Below are 24,098 nucleotides of genomic sequence, written 5' to 3' on the forward strand. Positions count from 1 at the left end.
GCATTCTTCACAAATTTGTCATATTCAAGGAAAAGGGGTTTAGAATAGTCAAATCCTCAAAAGGCAAGCACCATTAGTCAGGAACATGTATTAGTATGACGCCACCTCATTCAGTCTCGGTATTGATTGTGCCCAAAATCACTTCTTTTCTTTCTTTCTTTTTTTTTTTTGGAGGGGTCTGGTAAGTCTTGTGAAATTATAACATGTTATTAATTAACTGCTTCCTTTTACAATGTTTGTTTGTTTTGTTGGGTTTTTTTTTTTTTTTTTTGTTAACCAGATTGCACTACACTGACACTGCCCTGATATTTTGAAATCAACTATTTTTTTTTTTTAATCGAACCAGTGCGTTAATACATGTATCCAACGTTATCTCTTCGTACAGTAGTTCACCTCATAAATATCGAGGCTCTCGAATGACTTCTATGAGATGTTCCTTATGCACATAATTATAGAATGATATGATATGCTTGTCAACTCGCTTATAACGATATGCCACCAGTATTGCAGAAGACCTGATTTTATCATGGGGTTTCCGTGTCCGGTTGCAAATGAAATGGAGGAAATTTTGTTATTATTGCCTTCCCTCGACGGAGACCAGAGAAGACAGGTTGCCAAATGAAGACAGACACACGAAGTAATTGCCCCCGGGGAAACCGCGCTGTTTTGATATTTGAGACGCCCCGCGCGATCGAAAATAGCCGCTCGCTGCTGTTTCTTCGGAAAAGGTCAACGAGGCATTTTGTGGGCGCCGATTTCTCCGCAATCACAGCTGCTTGTCGACTTCACTCACGCACGACGTACGAGCCTGCGTGGTTTGGCGAGAGTTTACCACGATAGCTGTGCGTCTTGTCGACCTTGAACGCTCGGTAAATCTGTTGCTTTTGATTTACGTTTTGCCGAAGAAGTCACATGCAGTGGGCAGATAGTTATTTGGTGCTTCCAGATTTTTCTTAGAAGTGTTTTGGAACAACTGTAAAGCTCAACAATGACTCCCAGTTCACACTTACCTTATTGAAATACACTCCTATACCACTTGACAAACGTAGAATATAGGTGGCCTTGATTATTCTACAGATATTCGCCTTTATATATACCTTTTTAAATTGACAAGTCATTAATATGTGGGGTATGCCCCAGCAGACTTGCCTTAATTGCAAACTTCATACCAGTTTGGAATCGTGTTTCTTTGCAAAGTTCATATGGCAAATGCATCGAAACAGGTTCTGATGTGAAAGCGTTTTTTTTTTTTTTTTCATAGTCTTTTTTTTTTTTCGTTCAACACATAACTATTGCACCAATCATAAGGATTCACTTGAATGTTCATATTAAAAACGACCATCTGAAACTTTCAGTGCAATCATCAATCGTTTACTAACAAATTTACATCTTAGGCCTAACCACCCATTGATTCAGGAACTATTTTTTAAGAATGAAAGCAGTTAACGAAATTTATTCTGTCCTTCCGCGTTTAACTCCACAGCACCATAATACACAGACCTGCAAAGTTAATTAAGTACGCCCATAGGCTTTCCAAACGCACATACACACATACACGCACACAGAAACACGAACACTAGTGTTACCGACAAATATACGTGTATTATGTTATGAATACAGACGGGTCTAGGACTTGTCCCCCAGAGGACAACTCCCCCGGGGACTACTTCCACCTGACAACTCCCCCGGAGGACGTCTCCCCCGGAGGACTACTCCCCCGGAGGATGTCTCCCCCGGAGGACGACTCCCCCGGAGGACGACTGCCCCGGAGGACAACTCCCCCGGAGGACAACTGCCCCGGGGGACAACTCCCCCGGAGGACAACTCCCCCGGGGGACAACTCCCCGGGGGACAACTCCCCCGGAGGACAACTCCCCCGGGGGACAACTCCCCCGGGGGACCACTCCCCCGGGGACAACTCCCCCGGGGGACCACTCCCCCGGAGGACCACTCCCCCGGGGGACCACTCCCCCGGGGGACAACTCCCCCGGAGGACAACTCCCCCGGGGGACAACTCCCCCGGAGGACAACTCCCCCGGAGGACAACTGCCCCGGGGACGTCTCCTGGGGGACAATCCCATACTGAACAGAGATTTGTGTGTGTGTGTGTGTGTGTGTGTCCTAGAAATTAGAATTAAATTCATCTGTGTAAAAACAGTATTCTTTTTAAATAAAATTTGAATTAAAGTTGCACGTCCATCTTTATAACAAAGTTTTTGAAATCTCAGCACAAAGTTTTTACCATTGTACACGCTACATGTAATGTCGAAAAAAGTAGAAACGCAGGTCCATTTTATCACTGAAAATTGGTCAAGAGATAAACACATTGACGGATACACGCTTTTGAGGGGAGAGTTCATTCCTTAGCATGTACCTGTTATTCTTCATTATTTTATAATATTTTAAGAAGTCCATTCTTTGATGACTTTCTTTTTCTTTTTGCAATTCATGATTATGATAAGGAATATGTTAAATGAAAGAAAGATATCATTCAGAGGGGTGAAGGCTCAAGTTTTTGAGTTTCTTCAGTTTGTCTCCCTCTACAAAGGAATATGTTGTTAGAAATACCCTTTTAATGGGGTTATGATTTTTATCTTAGATTCTTATGATAGTTACTATCCTGTATGTCACTGTCAGTAATTTCATTGTGCAATTTTCGTTTGTTATGTTGACTGTGAATTTATCTGAACATCATTACAATTCTAAATGTCGGAGAAATAATTGACAGAAAAGAATATGAATATTCTGTTCCTGAAAAGACTTGAACGTGTAAAAAGGTAATATCTTCCAACCGGCATTAGGCACTATAATGCTGAAACAGTATTAGCACTGGTTGCACAGTTACCATGCATCCTGAATGCACCAGCCACATACCGGTATCTGCATGACACACGTATAACATAACCCTTGCTGTACTATTGTTGGTAGAAAACACCAGATTGATTGCTAGAACTTGTTATTAAGAGTATGGTAGTCAATACTACTTGAAAAAATACAGAAAAAAAATGCAAAAAATGGCAGTTGGGGTAGGGGTAAAAGGCAAGGAAATGCCTAAATATGGGCAACAGGTTAGTATCATGTGGAAGATTAGGTTTTACACTAAAATTATCATTATAATCCATTTCCTTGACCCCAAAACATGGGATTAGACACCAAAACCATCACAATTGACCAAAAAATAGCCGAGTTATAACCAGAAATGTCTTTTTAAAGCCGAAACGGCGACCAGCTTTTCGGCCGGGGCACCCTGGATTTCGCATTTTTCGTTCTTTTTTTTTTTTTTTAAATGGTGTCAGTAGGCACAAAGTCATCAAACTAAGGTGTGATGAGCATGTTCTGAAAATGTCTTCCTCTTTAACCCATCTCTAAGAGATATCAAGGGATGAAGACTGTAATATTTAGCCTGTTATTTAGAGAGTTCCTTAGTTGTTTCTTTAATCAGTCAGAATAAGCACACGATCTTGGCAGTAATTTGTTGTATTACAATCATGACGAGTTTGAACAATGCAAATGCTTTAGCGATATCGATTGCATCGGATGCCCAAGGGAAGAAACGGACACTGGTCAAAAAGCATATGTGCACATTTTGTTAACACGCAGGTGATAGGTTGATATGTTTTTATTCTTCTAGGTCTTGGGTGCAAGTAAGGAAGTTTGCTGAGGTAGTACATCTACCTCCGGGGTTTCTAGAGAGGGGTAACTATAGAGCATAGCAACAGCATCATCTCTGTGGGGATTGGTTGGTGCTGCATAGCTAGGCACTAGTCTCTGCGTTCAAACTGTACTAATTTCAAACATTTGGCATCTCCCTTTTTTTTTTAGAAAAGTAAAGTTTCTCTTTTTCACACAGATTTTTTCATTTATCAACTACCACTGAAACTTAATTAATAAGCCATTGTCTTTTTAGGATTATCATGGCAATTATTTGATACGTTGTTCACACAATATACTTGTCATAATCATGAATTGCAAAATGAAAAGGAAAATCATCAAAGAATTGACTTCATAAAATATTATAAAATAATGAAGAATAACAGGTACATGCTAAGGAATGAACTCTCCCCTCAAAAGCGTGTTTCCGTCAATGTGTTTATCTCTTGACCAACTTTCAGTGATAAAATGGACCTGCGTTTCTACTTTTTTCGACATTACATGTAGCGTGTACAAAAGTAAAAACATTGTGCTGAGATTTCAAAAACTTTGTTATAAAGATGGACGTGTCTTAGGTAACGTTAACTTTAATTTAAATTCTGTATAAAAAGAATACTGTTTTTACACAGATGAATTCAATTTTAATTTCTAGGACACGAGTAAGAAACATCTCTGTTCAGTTATGGGATTGTCCCCCAGGAGACGTCCCCGGGGCAGTTGTCAGGTGGGAGTTGTCCTCCGGGGGAGTTGTCCTCCGGGGGAGTTGTCCCCCGGGGGAGTTGTCCCCGGGGGAGTTGTCCCCCGGGGGAGTGGTCCGCCGGGGGAGTGGTCCTCCGGGGGAGTGGTCCTCCGGGGGAGTGGTCCCTCGGGGGAGTTGTCCCCCGGGGGAGTTGTCCCCCGGGGGAGTTGTCCCCCGGGGGAGTTGTCCCCCGGGGGAGTTGTCCCCCGGGGGAGTTGTCCCCCGGGGGAGACGTCCTCCGGGGGAGTAGTCCTCCGGGGGAGACGTCCTCCGGGGGAGTGGTCCTCCGGGGGAGCTGTCAGATGGGAGTAGTCCCCGGGGGACTAGTCCTCCGGGGGAGTTGTCCTGATACGATACAGACATGTCTCAAGAAGCAGATACATATATATATATATATATATATATATATATATATATATATATATATATATATATATACATATATATATATATATAATATATATATAGGGTTTCGCCCGTAGCGGCACGACGTTGGCCCGTTTCCATTCCCACGAGTTCTGTATACTAAAACAGGATGGTAATAATGGAAGTGGTACATTGTAATAGGGATGATAGTGTCAGCAGCACCGACCCTTGGGAACCAGCAGTGATTACAAACAAATCGTAACTATGATATAGTAACTGCTTGTATTCAGTAATCATGGAGTGATTCACTAATTTGAAAATCCGTTGACATGCTAGTCATTCCACCTTCCAATTTCCCCGTAGACCGAAATTTGTCCCGTCTTCATTCGTTATTGCAATGCTAGGTAAGTCCCATGATAACCGCGAGATTGCCTAGGAAAGACTTTGTGATGAGACGAAGCATGATGAATTGTGAAGGAAGTCTGCAACCCCATGTCATTTTAATTCCCTTTTCCGTTTCTATCGAATATGAATATGATTTCTGAACCCACAGCAAGTTTGAAATGATAATTTTTTGTGATGGAACAGATCATGATGAATATGGCTTGTCAGTGAGGTCTGCAACACGGTGTCTTTAAATTTCGTTTTCCATTTCTCAATACGAACTGATGATTTATTAAACACACAACAAGTTTGGAATGTTAATTCTATAGAAAATGATAAAAGTATATAGTAACGTTAAGAATGATGATGACGATAATAATCATACTAATGATATTAATGACAATGACTAGAAGAAGAAGGAGTAGGAGGGGTGAGGCGGAAGAGCAGAAGTCTTTCCAAATTATTGTCCTTGCCAGCTTACGTAAATCGTGAATATAATGTCAATAACAGTCTCGAAGGAAACGCAGATACATGAACAAGGCTGTATCGCATATATCGGAAATGGCTGCCTGCATGCTTTTGGTATATATCAACCTATATAATAACTGTGCGTTTTTATCTCAGATATATATATTTTATATATATATATATATATATATATATATATATATATATGCATATACACTGTATATGCATATGTATATATATACATATATGTATATATATATATATATATATATATATATATATATATATATATATGTGTGTGTGTGTGTGTGTATGTGTATGTGTGTGTGTGTGTATTTATATATATTTATATTTTTATGAAATGCACCCAATAATATGAAATTGAATATGTATATAGTTATTATTATTGTATTTTGTGATATAACTACGAATATTTGATGACATGGTCATTACAGACTCATGTTAATCAGATTTATACTGTTACGAGTGCAGCCATACGAGTGAGTCACTTTGTTTATCATTTCACAGCCCTGATGAAGGTCTTAAAAAGACCGAAAGCTTGGTAATAAACCACATACATTGATCACTAGCTACGCCCGCGAAGGCTCTTATCTTCTCGCACTGAATAAATAATGAAGGAGCTACACTGATTCTGTACACGGTTGAAACCCCTTCTCGCACTCTCCCTTCTCCCCCCCCCCCCCCTCTCTCTCTCTCTCTCTCTCTCTCTCTCTCTCTCTCTCTATATATATATATATATATATATATATATATATATACCATCTTCACGGACGCCAAACTTTTCTCTGATTGATCAGAAAAAAACAACAACATGACTACCTTGAAAAGACAAAAACAAGAAAGAAACAGATACGTATACTTTAAAAAGTGAAATCTCGAATCCCAATAAAATGTAGACTACTGACGATAGTGAATTTTCGATGTGTGATGAAGACCATATTATAAATCTCACCGAAGACACGGGTACATATTGGCCATAATTATGCACTGACGGCTTAATAAAATCTTCGCTTCAAAGAAAAGAATATGAATAATGAGGTCTGTAGGGGCCAGCGGTTTGCTCGCTTACTCCTAATTTAGTTCAGACCCATGCATATTCTTTTTTCCTCTTCAAGATGACCTTTGTCCCCCTGATTTATCATTTAAAAATGTAAACATCGTAAAAATGACAAATTAGAACAAAAACGCAGATTGCATTAAAGTGAGTATGACTCATGCCTTTTTGTTTTTGTTTCTGTTTTTTAATCAATTTTTTATTTATCAGTTGTCAGCTGATTTTTAAGAAAAAATAATGCAAAATACTACACATTTGTAGATTCATGGTACAAGCTTGCTGCCTATGGATTTATTTGGAACGTTTTGGCGTTCTGTTTTCCTCACCAACGTATTAGTGTGTGTTGCATATTTCGTAATTCTTTCTGTAAACATTTCTCTTCTCCTTCTGACTGTAATTATTATAGTGATACAAGACTAGTGATGATAGTAATTACTTATCATTAGCATCATCATTTTAATCGCCGTCAATATCGACATTATTTTCAATATGCCATAATCATTAGTACACTATTCCCTATCCATGTCCTTGTCCGTCTACTCTCCTACTATTCCCGTCCTCTAAAGTATGTCTTCAGTCTTCTATAGTCTCTTCTTGTCTTGTCCAAGTTGTCCTTTTTGACTCACCCTTGTTCTGTTTTGTTTTTTATTCTTATGCATAGATTTTTTTTTTTTTAACATGCCCATGGAGAAAGGGGTGCTGTTCGTTATTCCGAAGGTTCGCTATTCCGAAGGTTCGCTATTCCGAAGGTTCGTTGTTCCGAAGGGTCGTTAATCCGAAACACGCAAATTCCCTATACCTAGAGGTTCGTTAATCCGAAAATGAAAAAGGGTTCGTTAACCCGAAAATTTGTGGCGTTATTCCGAATGTTCGTTATTCCGAATATCGGTTAATCCGAAAATGAAATTCGGAACAATGAACCTTAGGAATAACGAATCTTAGGAATAAAGATCCTTCGGAATAACGAACCTTCGGAATGACGAGCTGTAACCGGAGAAAGGACCATGATTTGCAATCGAGTCCATTGTCAGCGGTCATGTATAGCACTGCTATGAGCATGCTAAGTGGACCCTGCTGGGCCAGGCAGTTTGATCGTGTGTTGCATTACCATCCCAGCCGCGCGTTTATAGATATCATTGCGTTCTACATCCCCATTTTCATTCATTTGTGTTTTCTTTCTTCGTGATATTCTTAGAGGCGAGTTACAGCGACATTTTGCAATGGCTTGATACACTGTAGCATGCAATGAACGATGATACCATTATTCAACAACGACTACACGAGATATATAATTGAGCTATATTATATTCCCGTCAACATCATGTCTTTGTATAAACTCCAACAGGAAATCTGAGTCTGGTTTTTATTGATGACTTAGGGCGGAATGGTTGTGCCATAATTACTGCCATCTTATCCTTAATTTTCTTGAATGTGGACTCTTTAATGTTTCTCCTTTCACGGCACATCGCTTCTTCCTCCACCGAGGATAAGTTGTTCAGATTTTGCCTAAACCTTCTCATAAAACAGTGATAAGATCGTGGTGGTGCGGTACTACACTAGTCTTGTCTGGAGGTATTGATTTTTGGTTGAGTGAAGAGATTTCTTAGTTTGAATAAAACCACAACAGCAATGTATGTAGTACATCGTAACGCCTTCGTTGTTCTATGCAATGAGTTATGCTTTATGTTAAGTTATGCAAAATTCTTTGCGTGTGTATCTATACATAAGTGAATAACTGCAAAATCGGAAAATAGCATTCAACACACACATACTCCAACCACAGCACCACAGCTCGCCATTTCGCCCGTATGGCTTCCTTCGATTCCTTTATATTGTTTCGTTTCTGGCTTTCTGTTCATTCGTGCGATTTTACTCTGATGAGTGCATGTCGAAAATCATCAGTATGTGTGTGTTGAATGCTATTTTCCTATACATAAGTATATGACCACTGTATAGCACACCTTATGTGGATGGTATTGTGTATGTGTATGTGTATTTGTATGTGTATGTCTATTCATTCTATTTTATCTCATTTTCTAATGAAGATAACAAGTGCAATACAAATGAATATTCTTACCAAGCACAGGTACAATAAAAAAAAACACCGTCAATGACACGACATTTTGGAATACGAATAAGTTATATACATAAATATACATGTATATCTATGCGGTTCTATAACAATTGCCCCTGGACAACTACCCCAGACCTTTCCCCTGACCCTAACCCTAAACCTAACTAATCCTATATCCCTAACCCAACTTCTTATCCTAAATCTAACCCTAACCCTAATCTGAACATGAGTCATACCACTATGCGAGAGTGTGCTATTGTGTTGTATGAGAAATTACGCTAACTTTTTGATGTGAGAAGGAAATGTGTTTTATAGCTGTAGATGTTGATATTGTATATAGCGCAGGAAAATGAATGAGAGAGCGTTTACCCGTCACTATCCCGCCATCACCATCATTGACCCCAGGGCCTTCTCATTGACTGCAAGAGGAAATGGTGAGAATGACTCTTCATCGATCATTCCTTTTCTCGAAGGCAGACAAGTCGTAAAAAAAGAGCTGCTTCTTTACTTCATGGTATGTGACGACACCGCGTCCCCCACACTATGTATATATCCTTTTCTCTCTCTCCTTATCCGCCCCCTATCTCCACTCCCTTCGTATTCTGTCCTCTCACATTCTACTTTCCCTCTTTCCAGTCTCCGTTGTTTTGCGACAAGATTAGTGTCTTCTGCGCAGCCGACGGAATCCATTGGTGGTTTTCAAGTTGTCGACGACGGAGCACGAAAAGTTGGCGGGCTTTATACTCTTTCCGATGATTACCTAGCGCCGTATAGTGCAAATTTAATCCTGTCAACAATCGTGCGAGAGAAGAAGATGAACACTGCCTGTAGTTTGTCAGGAAGACAATCAGCGTAGAAGAAAGAGGCGATGTATGCTAATCCCTCGGCTTCATTCAGGATGGCGACGCCGTGCGTTTCAGCCCAGAACTTGGAAGCGGTTTCAACTTGGCAGCGATCAGCACATCTAGGTTAGATGTGAACGCCTCGTCGGTATATATGCCGTCGTTGTACTAGTATCTTGATATTCGCATGGTCTCCGCCGATTTGTTTTTCATCTTTATTCCCAGAAATGGTACGTTACTCAGCCACTTACGTAAATCTAATTGCATGCTTTATGTGTAAATATAACATAACTGGGCTGGGAAAGAGAAATCGTCAAATCGCCTTCAATCTGCTCATTCAGAATACATCCTGTTATCTGCGAGTCTCAACTGTACAGGATGGCTTCGAGATACACCCGAATATGCTCTTTTCCTATTTTAGTTGGTTATGCGACAAACATTCGTATTCTAGGCAGTTAATCATATCATCGTGCATTATACTGTGGAGACATGGCATATACAAAGTAAGTTCACGTTTGTGCATTGTGGAAATTCATGCACCCCTCTTTTTTTTTTTCCGCACGGACAGAAAAATCAAGGTAGAAGAGATATCTATAGTAGTATCACTGATAACATACAAGTGCCGTGTTTATTCTCTAACATCTGCCATTTTAAAGGGGCCCTGAAATCCAAATGCATGTCGATTTGTGTTGATTTATGATACCCTCAACATCACTTTTGCGGTGAAACGAATATGTAGAAACATTCCATATATTTTTTAACGATTTTTTCTTCTATTTTTCTTCAGATTACTTGGGAACGCCCACAAAAAATCCTTCCAAACCAATATTCTTGAGATAACTTCATCTGTCAATCATTGCTAAAGTATTGAAATTTTTAACAAAAGACAATGGAATGCACCTTCCTCTTGACTCAGCATAACTTGCATGTTTCTGTGATATAAATGTGACTAACAAAAGACATGGCGAGGGAACATGGAAGTTATGCTGAGTCGAGGGGAAGGTCCATATATATATATATATATATATATATATATATGAATACATACATAGGACATACATCCGGTATCCCTTGCCTTCAGCACAGAGTATATGCAGCTCGACGGTTTCCAGGGAAAACGACATCAGCATGCTGAAAAGCTGCGGGACATTCTAATTGATAGAAAGGATATTCGTCATACAGATTATGAGACTTCGTCTAATTAAAAAAAAAAAACCAATACAAACAAACAAACAAACACACAACAATAACAACAAAAGAAAAGAAAAGAAAAGAAAACAACAACAACCGGTATTGGCCTTTAACGTTTTCCGCAGGTCTATCACTCTTGCAATGACTTTTCTTGCTCGTGCGAGGATACACCTGTCTTGTAATTTCCTGACGACCCATCGATGTAACATGGCGTGTTAGCCTTGCTGAAGGCTGCACGTGTTTCGCCCATCTGTCCCTTTGTACTGATGTTTCTCGCTCTTGAGGTGTAAGCCTGCCCTTATATAGTTTCTCAACTGAAGGCACATTGCATGGTATATCATGAATGTTACCCTTCATACTGGGGCAACATTTTCCCGTGCTTAAGACAAAAAGAGATGAAAATAGATAGAAAGAGAGAGAGAGAGAGAGAGCGAGAGAGATGGTAATTAGAATGTCCCGCAGCTTTTCGGCATGCTGATGTCGTTTTCCCTTGAAACCGTCGAGCTGCATTCATTAAGGATACTCTGTGCTGAAGGCAAGGGATACCGGATGTATATATGTCCTATGTATGTATTCATATATATTTTTTTTTTCTTACTTTATATTATTTTTTATGATAAGGTGATGGCGAACTAACACCTAAGACGGAGCGTTTTGAGGCCAGCTGGGAAAACAAGAAAACAACTACTGCCAAAATTTAGGTGAGTTTATATTTTTCAATCCAAAAGTGCATGGCAAACTTAAATAACCCCCCTCTTCATTTAGGCTTACTTTGATAAGAAGATTACACAAATCTAAAACAAAAACAAAAACAACAGAACACTGAAAGTGTTATAAAATCTTTGAATTTTGGTTTCCCATTGAGTAGCACATTTTTTTTCATATAATTTTATATTGGAACAAAAAGACCCGCATTTTGCGACATGAAAAGTAGCAACCCCTTTTGAAATGGCCATGACGTGCAAATTAAAACAACTCTATATAGAATGATTTAACAATTAGGAGTATGATTCATTTTACTTGAATGTGTTTCGATCACTGGGACATTATAAGTGGAGATTCAAGTGAAAACGAAAGGGAAACGTGATGTGATGCGATAATGTCACTAACTACTCTTTCATTCGCACAAAAACTATGTGAGAGACCGATAGTACCTGTTTCGTTGAACATGACTATTGTGAGTCCTAAACTTAATGGTCTTTCTTATTTAGTTTAGATTTAGTGTCCTTTTTCCACTGCGTGTCAGGCAATATACTAGTGTACAGAACATCAGCGTCCGACTCCATTTGAGGTAAATTACCGTGGCTGCGCAATTATCTGCCGCGGAAGTTTAGAGTTTCTCGTATTCGTCTGCTTTGGGTCATCTTGTTTTAATTTCCCCATTGTGCTCCCTGTACAAGTTGTACTGCTTTTCGAACCGGAACGATGTAACACTAGGATCGCGGAGTCCCTATTAATCGATATCTTTAGGCAGCTGGTGAAATTCCATCGTGTGGAATTTCTGTTTGGTTCTAGTAACTTTCGTACAGATCGCGGCCTCCGTAGTCTCACTTCAAGTCTTTCCTTAGTTCTTTTTTTTTTTTTTTTTTTTTTTGTTCCCACGAGATATTGTATAGGTCTAAAAGCATCACTATCACTATGAAGCTTAATTTCCTGGGGACGCATGAGATCTATGCAACAAGCATCGAGATCAGGCGGAAGTACTTTCTATATACTGACAATGTTCCACAAATTGATCACTTGATTTTTCTGCTTAGCTTGTTTGGATTTACAGATCACGAAGACCTAACCTGAATATGACCGTGTACATGTATTATGTTTGTGTAGGTCGTGTGTGTCTCATTTTCTCACAAGAAACAATTCTGGCAGAAGCAACAACAACAACAGCTTCATGAATTAATAAAGGAATGAAGACGGCAATGATTACTTGGTATGCATATGCATCACACTATGATTAACCTTAATGGGCTAACAAACAAAATGGGGGTAGCCTTGTTGGGTTTTATGCCGACCAACGTCAAATCTGGAGGCGGTAATTGTTATTGAAGTATCCAACCAACAAGCCATCAGCGTTGCCAATTATCCGGCTCGCATTATTTCCCGAGAAGACATCGTCCTCTATTCACTAAAAGCTTTTTTTTTTTCCTTTGGTATAAAGAGAAAGCACAGCTTTCTCTTTCCCATGCAGGTTTAATTGTGTATTTTATAGTGAGGATGATGCCTTTGCGGAGCGATATCAAAGCTTAATTTCCCCTCACACACAAACACACTCACACACACATACAAATACACATGAACACACACACACACACACACACACACACACACACACCTTGAGTACCATAAATCACATTAGCGGCGGAAGGGGCTGACGGCTGCACCCCCCCCCCCCCAATAACACACTATTTGGGCTATTAAAAAGGGAAAAATAATGAGGTAATACACAAAAGCTCAAACCCCATGATTTTCTCATTATTGAGGGATGTCCCCATGCATTTTTCTCATCGAACTGAAGGGGGAGGGGTTGGGGAAGAGGGAGCATTGACCCTTGACCCTTGAACCACGAGCACTAACCCATACCCCCCCCCCCCCACACACACACACATACACACACTTTAAAACGTTCGGTTCCCCTTGAATCATGCTATCATTACAATACCACTATTTGCTACACAATGGGCTCTATAGCCTTACCAGTGTTCTATATTCTTTTGTTGTCGTTGTAACCTCGCTGTTGATTCGCAGAGAAAAACGGAAGCAGTCATTATAATCTGTGTGTAGACGTATAGAGTTTGGAATGAAACACTGTGAAGTCACTAGTAAACACACTGCATATTATTGAATGTTTTCTCCACAACAGATGAGGAAAAACGCCTACTTATTATGACGCATTAGTACTCCAGTAATGCCTGTTCGTGAAGTCATAACGTAATTCTAAGCAATCGTATTGTTCTGTAGTGTTTCGTTCGCAGTAACGAAAATGTCATTTATAAAAATGATGTTGACAAGAAATTTCTTTCATGAAAACTTCTAATTTGGCTGGATGCTTGAACTAATGAAATTTATTTAGTGTTTGTTGTTCGATTTTTTGTTTTCAGACCAGTGTCACAGTCGGAGAAATGAAGTGTGGGAGGTCGCAAGCACGTACATCACAGAGTTTCTCCCGCGCGTTGTCATAGCAACGCAATTCTCCAATGGGGTAAGCAATCATGATAAGAGTTGTCGGTAGGAGAACCTACACTTCTAGGCGTAGAGATTTGTCAAGAAGGCTACGTGGCACTAACGAGAGTGCGCGTTCTTTTCCTCCTCCTCCCCCCCCCCTCTCCTCCTCCACATTTTCCCCTTTTCATCTTCTTCGTAGGTTCACGTACACCTATACATCACTCTTATATCGTTGTTTTGATGGCATTTTTTTTTTGTTGTTGTTTTCTTTTTTTTCTTTTTTTTTAGTGTACAGAAACCGCACGATGTGTCATGACTGCAGATTTTGCATCACCTAGACGGGCCGTCTTGGAAGCGAACTTAATAAACCTTAATTGCGCTGCCATATCCAAACGATGGCACAAACATTATATAGAAGGGGACGATACGATTAATATCACTTACAATTATGTTCAATTATCAGTCGTTTCTCCCGATACAAAACATGTTCTTAAAATCTTGCATTCGTGAGTCTTTATTAAGTCTGATTTTGGTACAAACTTATCTTTGATTCGATGGAAAAAACCTATTTTCTGACCTCTAACTGACTGTTAGGGCCTACCTATAATAGCTATGTCTGTAGATGGTAGTCACAATGAAAGATCACCGTCGTTTACAACATTTCAAATGAAATCGTCGTAAGAGTGTCTCGTCAGTCATGGTTCACTACTTCGAAATGACACAAACTTGAGGTGCTTACTGTTAATTAGGCCTACTCTCATTTAGTGATAATGATAATTAATAATAATAGTAGTAATACCATAGTATATAGTAGAGAAATTAATAATAACCAGCAATGGCAAAATAATAGTAATGAAAATAGTTAAGATAGTAATAATCATAATAATAATAACGCCGATAATTTTATTGACAGTATCGACTTTTGATCATCACCTTTATTATTTGATGCATCGACATACATTGATTTCAAAGTAAGGAGCTATAATAGCCCGGGATCTGAACCTGTCAGTTCTACAATTGCACACCCGCTGAATGCGAAAATAAATTAGAGAATACTATATCCAATTTATATGTCTTCTTTGAGACTAATGAAAATTTCAAAAAAAAACCAGGAAGGAGGAAAGAGTGGCTTGGCATGGGTACTGGACCAACGTCATCAGTTTACGGCGATGTGGCTTTATCTCAGGCGCTTGGTTATAAGTCTTTGAAGGCGAAAAGTTTAACCTTTGAACTGCTCTTAACGTTATCTTTACACACTACGAAGACAGATAAACTGCAGTTATAATGATAATAATAGTAATACCATACAGTAGAGACATTAATAATAACCAGCAATGGCAAAATAATAGTAATGATAATAGTTAAGGTAGTACTGGTCATAATAATGATAACGCTGATAATTTTATTGACAATATCGACTTGATCGTCAACTTTATCATTTGATAAAAAGACTACTTTACGGGGTATGGAAAATCATAGATGTTTTCCCTGTTATACTTCCCTTGGTCGTGTTGGTGAACATAGCGTTTTCGAGTTGCATCAACATGCATTGATTTAAAAGTAAGGAACTATAATAGCCCGGGATCTGAACATGTCGATTCTACAATTGCACACTCGCTGCATGCAAAAATAAATTAGAGAATACTATAACCCATTTATATGTCTTCTTTATATGTCTTCTTTGAGACTAATGAACCTTTCAAAAAAAAAAAAACAAAACAAAACAAAGAGGAGGAAAGAGTGGCGTGACATGGGTACTGGACAAACGTCATCAGTTTACGGCGATGTGGCTTCCTCTCAGATGCTTGGGTATAAGACTTTCAAGGCGAAAAGTTTAACCTTCCAGACTCCTCCCTTCTTTTCCATTTACAACCACTTTTAACCAATAGGCAACGAAGGAATGAAAGAAGAAACCCCACATATTTTATGATTATAATTGTTGTTTACAACGACGCTGCTTCTATGCCACTACATGAAGAACGAACGAAGAAACCCCACACATATTTTTTTTTTATCATAATTATTGTTGACAACGATTTTTTTTTTGTGTGTGTGCTACTACATGAAGAACAAACTAAGAAACCCAAAATATTTTTTGTAACCATGATATTATTGACAACGACGCTGCTTTTTACATGACCGTAATCTGATGTACAGATATACTATATACTAATATCTTTAGATAATGCAACAAAGTCAGCAAAAATATCCGTTGATTGCTGAACGTCATTAAAAGTTGTCTACAGATCTTAATCGCTCTTGTGCGTTGTGTACACCATAATAAATGTACATCATAATTATCTTGCAAAGAGTCTTTTGGCTTGTAGTAAAAAGCTCCTGTATCTAGCACTTTGTCTAATATGTAGCAAGGATATTGTTTTCAGTCTATCTAACTAACAGCTATCATAGCGAAGTTTTGTTTCAGAATTCAGATTTTGAGGTAACCTTAGTACCCTCATTAAGTGTATAATTGCCGAAATACTACGCAGGTATACCGCTGACAATTTGACCAATCGACATCATTACTTCACCATCGCTGTCATTATACAAATCACCCTGGGAAAAGCATCCAATTATCTTGCTTGATAATGACTGCGCTCTCTTTCTCTTTCTCTCTTTCTCACAGTGGTCTTTGGAAACATCTTCATCCTCCCATTAAAGACGTCATCAATCCCCTCGAGATGTTAGATCATTTTGAACAAGTCGAATAGCGTCTCTTGCACTGTCTATACCCGTGACAAAAATAGACGATCCCCCGTGACGATGAACTCAAAAGCACTAGATACATTAATCGCACGTGTGCCCTAATAGTAAAAAAAAAAATGCGCAGACGACAAAATCAACAAACAAACAAACAAACAAACGATATGACGCTATAGACTAGCGTGTTACTCCCGACGAGATGTACAAAAGAAGAGACAGAGATTGTCAAGTGTCAATCACGGAATCGTAAAATGATTGTGGAGTCATATATGACAGCGCTTGGTCAGAACTTGATTTTTATGGGTACTGGCAACACAAAATTAGACTAGTCAACGCAGATTTCCAGGAATGCAGTGAGAAACTTTTGTCGTCTTTTGCATGCGTGAGCGGAGTGCTTGCGCGCGCATGTGTGATTTTTCATTTCCTCGCCAAGTACGGATGGGAATCTCGTGAGTCAGTTACCTTTAGCAACCATAAAAGAATCCATAGTTTCATGAAACAGTTGGTGTAGCGAAATGGCTGGCGTGAAGACGTATCGCGTGTACCTAACACAATTATCTCGAAGCATCACAAGCAGAAATATCGTGTAGCGTCAACGGCTACATTTTTCAAGATCGGAAACATCAAAATCATTGTTTCGATGAAGTTTAAAGACAATAATAACGCTGCGAGGTTCATAAAGCATTCCTTCCATTCGAGCGGCTCAGAGGATGCATGTGAGTTTGATTCTCCTCATGATGTGCTAACAACTATCACGCCATAGAAATCTGTGAGTCATCGTGTATAAGTGTGGGGAAAGTTGGAAGTGACAGGACAGACAAAATGGAACCACTGGTTAGTGAACTTGATAACGACACAGCAGGAGTGACGCACGGAAGCGATGGTAATCCGAGATCTCTCGTATTGAGTTTGATCCTGCAGGTCCTCGTGTGCACGTGGACCATCGTTGCCAATGGTCTTGTACTTGCGACGGTGTGCGGATCCCACAGGCTGCGTAGCGTCATGACTGCCTTCCTGATCAGCCTCGCCGTGGCCGATTTCCTGCTCGGACTCACCATGATCCTCGGCATGGCCATCACCCTCTGGTCTCCATCTTACTGGCCATGTCTGCTAGTCTATTGCATCCTGATAGGACAATGTGTCGCCAGTATCTGGAGCCTGGTTGGGGTGGCGCTGGATCGCTACCTCCACATCGCTGGTAGATTAAGATGGCGCATCACCGAGTTCTACGCACGCGTTTTCATCGTATCCATCTGGATATGCGCCACGATCACCGCTATCGTACCTATGATTATAACGTCGTACCGGTCATCTGATCGATATGAAGACGGCCGATCATGTATGGATTTTACAGCACTGTTCGACAAATTATACATACACTTTGTACTCTACGTGCACGAATGCGTACCATTGTTTTTTACTATATTGTTCTACGCACGAGTAATATATATCCTTATGAGACGCATTCGGAGAGTTGACGTCCAGGCAGACGGACCTGGCAGGCCGGGCTTCGCACTCGCCACAGCACGGTCATCTCACGAGCTGAGAGTTGTTATAAAACTTGCGAGTATTCAAGCTGTGTTCATGGTCTGTACGTTACCAATAATGATCGGCATTCTCATAGAAACGTACAACCCAGGTTTTAGGTTGAAGCCCATAGTCCGCCTCTGCTTTACTGTCTTAATATATCTCAACAGTGCGATCAACCCCACCCTGTACTGGTTCACGAAGTCACAGTTTCGGAGAAGCTGTGGACGCCTCCTTGGCAAAGTTTTGAGGAAGGTCATGTCGCCGCCACTTTGTCGGCCTCCGTGCACTCCGGCGAGCAACGTAAACCTTGTGGTTCCGCGAGCACACGGCCAGATATCTGTCGTACGTCCCATCCGCCCGGAGCCTCCCTCCCGCTGTGGCGATGCAGTGCCCACTATACACCTCAGTACTTACCATTGTGACGAGGGTGGCTGCAAGCGAGTACATCACCGAGAAAACATACATAAATCACAGACTGACAGTCAAGCTGGACGGTGAAATCTTAAATGTATATGCTCGGAACTGAAATTAAATGAACATCATCTCGCTGCAGTTAAGAATGATTTCCACATTTTAAATTGGCCCCAAACTGCTTGAAGAGTATTTTATGGAGTACAATGGTAATTTCAAAACTTGAAACAAAATTGCCCGACAGAGCTTCCACCGTCGTAATAAGGCCGTTATAGTTAGCTCAAACCAGTCGCAACATGAAAACAAAAAACTTCCTCATCTGGTGAAACGAACTAGTGGCAGAACATGGAAGAATGTTGTTGGTATGCATGTGCAGCTCATCACATCCTTTCCATTTTAGTTCCCACTTCTAGTTGTTTTGCTGGTTAATAAAACATTGGCGTTTATGCCTACAAGCGCCACGTAAAAGATTACAGCCGAAATCATTTATGAAATCATCGCGACCCCCTGGACGCCAACAGCGTATGAAATAAGTTGAATATAATGCATGATATTCTACTTGTGCCGATGTTTAGAAAAAGTAACGAATACAAGTGTTTGATACGATCTCATTTTGTACATTATCATTTTACACTGTAGGTTACAAATGAATATTTCTTCAGAATGGTCCAATCAATACTTTGAGGAAGAGATCGGTGTAAAAAAGATCAGGGATTCACCCCTGTTATGTACCTTTCAAGAACGCATGTACAAAATGCGAAGAGATTAGAACGCATTTTTTATTTCTCCTGGCGCAAACATGAGAGTTTATAGCTCAAATAATTCATGAAATCACTGCAATCCCGCTGGGTATCAACAGTGTGAAATACCCATAGCCAAAATAATTCATGAAATCATCATGATCCCACTGGGCGCCAACAGCGAAAATGAATTGAATAATGCGTGTTCTTGCACCGATGTTCAGAAAAAGAAATTAAACGCATTTAATACAATCAGATTTTGTTCATTAAGATTCAATATTTCATTTCACAAACGGAAATGTTCAAGAAGAGTAAAGGTATAGAAAGATCACGAATTCGACACTGCCTTGCACTTTTCAAGAACGCATGTCCAACAGAGATTTTCGGAAGAAAACTAGACCCCGTTTACAGCGCGAGGCTCGGCCGCGACCGAGCCCGCCTTCATTTCAGTGTAAACGCGCAAAAGGCCAAAAAATGCGGGGCCACGCATTTGGCCACGCTCTGGAGGTGGTCTCGGCCGCGGCTTAGAGCCCGGCTTTTTCTCAGTGTAAACGCAAACTGGGCAAAATGCGCGGCCAATTTTAGTCTGGCTTCCAGATCCTCTGCCCTTACTATTTCGCTATTTAGGATATTAACCCCATCAACGTCGAAAACTAGTATAGTTTAAGGTGGTTTTGTCCTGCAAAGGATTTTCCTTCGGCAAAGGCCTTTGCCCGAACGGCGAATTCGTCGCCTCGGAATCCAGTTGGCAAAGGGTCTGAAAACCAGACTATACCAAATTGCGTTTGTTTACAAGCAGAGCGCCACTACGACAAAATATTGAAAGGTTTGAATTAAAAGCGCGGCCGAGCCCGGCAGAGTAAACGGACAAAATTGCGGGCTCGGTCCAGCAATTGAGGCTGGGCTCGGCCGCGGCTCGGCCCAGCCCCGCACTGTAAACGGGGTCTAGGACCCCGTTTACAGTGCGGGGCCGGGCTCGGCCGGGCTCGGCCGCGGCCGAGCCTGGCAATTTTGTCCGTTTACACTGCTGGGCTCGGCCGCGCTTTTAATTCAAACCTTTCAATATTTGTCGTAGTGGCGCTCTGCTTGTAAACAAACGCAATTTGGTATAGCCTGGTTTTCAGACCCTTTGCCAAATGGATTCCCTGGCGACGAAGTCGCCGTTCGGGCAAAGGCCTTTGCCGAAGGAAAAATCCTTTGCAGGACAAAACCACCTTAAACTATACTAGTTTTCCACGTTCAGGGGGTTAATATCGTGAATAGCGAAATAGTATGGGCAGAGGGTCTGGAAGCCAGACTAAAATTGGCCGCGCATTTGGCCCAGTTTGCGTTTACACCAAGAAGAGGCCGGGCTCGGCCGCGGCCGAGACCACCTCCAGAGCGAGGCCAAATGCGAGGCCAATTTTGGCCTCGCATTTGGCCTTTTGCGCGTTTACACTGAAGCGGGGCTGGGCTCGACCGCGGCTTGGCCGCGGCCAAGCCTCGCACTGTAAACGGGGCCTAGGACGCGTTTCCAACACCTTTTTTTTTCTCTCTCTTCTTTTTTCGTATCAAGTCACAAATGATTCCTTTTTATATTTTTCTCTATTATGATGATCCATATACTTGTGTAATTACAACTCAAAGACTGCTCGTAATTATATGTTTTTTTGATTGATTGGTATGTTACTCCATGCTAATGAATTTTTTCCTTGTTTTTAGTGCGTGCGGTTATAACGAGGAACCGGTTATAACGAGGTGATATCAGCGGTCCCAAGGACCTCGTTATAACGGGGCTTCACTTTATATATCCTATCATCAACAATAAAACAGAATTCCAGAATTGTATCATGCTGTAAATACCAACTGTTTATCTAAAGAACGCACAAATTTTCGAGCACTCTGCCCCTTGTCAAGTTATTTTGATTCTGACAAAGGGCAGGATACCGAAAAATTGTGTGTTCTTCAAATAAACTGTTGGTATTGGCAGCATTCAGGGATTCTGCTCTTTTATTGATGATATTATTAAGAAGTGGACTACTAATTACTAAACATACACACACGCACACACACACACACACACACACACATATATCATACATATAATACGACATGCTATATCATTTATTCGTCCAATTATTTGCAAGAATGTAATAAAGTGGAAAAGAACGATGTCGCGAGTGTGTGGTCATTAAGGGACGTGAGATGACATGATCCGTCTGGGTGCAATGTAGCCACCTGTTGTAGCCACTAGTCTTGTCTTAGCCACAACAACAACTAGCACAGGGGTGGATCCAGGAATTCCGTAAAGAGGGGGCGCGTTTACAAAATTAAAGGGGGCGCACGCACCCCTCCCCCATTTTTTTCTTTTTATTTATTTTATTTCAACAAAAAATAAAGGGGGGGGGGGCGTGCGCCGGTTGCGGTCCTCCCTGGATCCTCCACTGTAGCACATTATGGCTTGCATTCTTCCAAAATGCAGCAATTGCAAGCTAGATTAAAAAAAAAAAAAAAAAAAAAAAGGTTTTCGTGAATGACGCCTGAACAACGTGGCTAATTTGTGACTACATGGTTGCTATTTAGTGTGTGATGTTTTTATGCTAAAAGCGTTAGGAAAGATTTCACCTGTCGGCTCGGACACTTGGTCCTGTAATCACGTGTAGCCAAATGCACACACATAATACAAATATGTGCTCATACACATACATACACACGTGTGTGTTTGTTTGTGTGTGTGTGTGTGTGTGTGTGTGTGTGTGTGTGTGAAGAGGGGAAGGGACAGAAAGACGCTAGAATTATGTCGGCCCGGTATCAAATCCTACTTTGTGTATTGGTGACAAAAAAAATGTCATCTCAGAGACGACATAATCGTGAAAACGACCAGCACATTTACTAGTATTTACATTATTAACGTAAGTCATTATGATATCATCAATCGTGTGATACATGTACCTATATAGATGAATCCGACTTCAGAGCATGGCAACTTATGGCGGCCATAACTTGAGGCTTGCAAAGAAGAACAAAAGCACTTTCAATGGGTTATGCAATGAATGAACCAGGTGTGTTGCTATGTCAGTGCATAGATTATCTTTTGTTAGACATAGTTAGAAATTACAATAAAAAACAGGTCCCAAACCGAATTGGTCTTGGGTTCGAGATTCGACGAGTATACAAGTTATCCCTCCTTGATTGAGTAATTTGAAAACGACTTTCGCGCTGGTATTGTGACTGTAGCGTTTAACAAACAAGGTTAATGTATAGCCCCCTGATCATTTCCCCTGTCCTTGCCATTTCTATGCATATGGGAATAACTCTTGTTAAATCGATATCAACATCCGCAAAGGCTTTACAAATTTAAAAGTATTTGAATTTCATTTTCCCTTCTCTCTCTCTCTTCCTCTGATGCAAAAAAAAAAAGGCGTCCTTCAGGTTACTTCAAGAAGTTGCCGTGCCTCATGAATACGACAGTATGCTTGCGAATTCACAGACGAACATTTGTGTGTGGTGATTCAGCAGCCGAGTGCATGGGCGACTGATTAAATATTAACAGAGCAAGCATCTTATCAGATCTATGTGGAAGATGTTCGCACCATCCAAGAGAACTTGGTCAGATCACAGACCACGATGAATGGTACAAAACTGCAAAACGATATACATTGTAACTGCCGATGAAGACAGTCATCGTCTCATCAGCTTTTATTGCATTGTGCATCAAGTTTGAAACTTTTGGCCCAATATCGATTTAAAAAACCAACTCAAACAGATGGACATGGTACAGAGATTCTATTCAATAACATAATTACATTTTTTTAATAAGCTTTTACTCTAATGGAGTAGTACAGAAATTCGACTTCACGGAGAACATAGCACCACATGATCTGGTTTGGCTCACTGGTTTGTTGTTTGTTTTTAAAATTAAACCAACTTTGAATGAGGAATTCAAAATATGATTATATGAAACTATTCACATTTGGCTCATATTCATCACAGAAGCATGTAAATAGAGCGGGGAGAATGAAATATGTCTTTCGATACAACACCTTGTCTTTAACGGAATCCCAGAACGGAATTAACCAAACGTCTTGTACGAAAGACATCAAAGACTCCAAATCTGGTGTGTCCGCAGTACGATGCACATATAAATCATATTGACCGCCTTGAGGCTCACACTTTGAAATCAGGTAGGATTGTGTCCACCAATTTCTGATCCACGGCAGAAGAATGTCAGTATACAGAGCTGCACTGCATTCTGTTAATGACGACGAGGGGGATTTTATACGAGTAATGGTGGCAGAAAATTTTCAACAAGCATTTCTTCTTACCATCATATAGGGACCAATAGTCACACAATTTCAAAATTCTCTGTAGACTATACAGACTTGAGTCTTTTCCAAATACCTGTAGAAGATTGTTTTAATCTTCATTGATTGTTAAGATGACTCTGTTTAAGTTCCTGCCTCATCCAACGTCGGTAACATTTCCAATACAGCCCGAGTTTTGAATTGTTGCCAAATTTTAGTCAGATATTAAGTATACACAAGAAAGAAGGTATAACCATTGTGTGAAAGGTCTCCCAGTTTTCAAGGTAGCAGAAAAAAAAATCTGACAATATGACTTGCAGCTTGCCTTGTTTTGGAAACCTTAAAAACAACGGGGAAGTAATCGATGTTTTCTGTAGGTCACGATTTCCCTAGTTGTGAGTTTTACAATGCTTGTTTTCTGAGACGTAATTGGAGTAAAATGGGAAGTATGACAGACATTCGTATGTTATAATCACTTT

At 40.3% G+C, this 24,098-nt stretch overlaps 1 protein-coding gene across 1 annotated transcript; it reads left to right on the forward strand.

Annotated features, from left to right (window-relative positions):
- Positions 1 to 17,477: 17,477 nt before the first annotated feature.
- On the forward strand, positions 17,478 to 18,683 carry LOC140231152 (adenosine receptor A1-like). Its single transcript, XM_072311302.1, has one exon. It carries the CDS (start codon positions 17,478 to 17,480, stop codon positions 18,681 to 18,683), a length of 1,206 nt encoding a protein of 401 aa, XP_072167403.1.
- Positions 18,684 to 24,098: the final 5,415 nt, after the last annotated feature.

This window comes from Diadema setosum, chromosome 7 (genome assembly GCF_964275005.1).
Source record: "Diadema setosum chromosome 7, eeDiaSeto1, whole genome shotgun sequence".
NCBI classification, from domain to species: domain Eukaryota; kingdom Metazoa; phylum Echinodermata; class Echinoidea; order Diadematoida; family Diadematidae; genus Diadema; species Diadema setosum.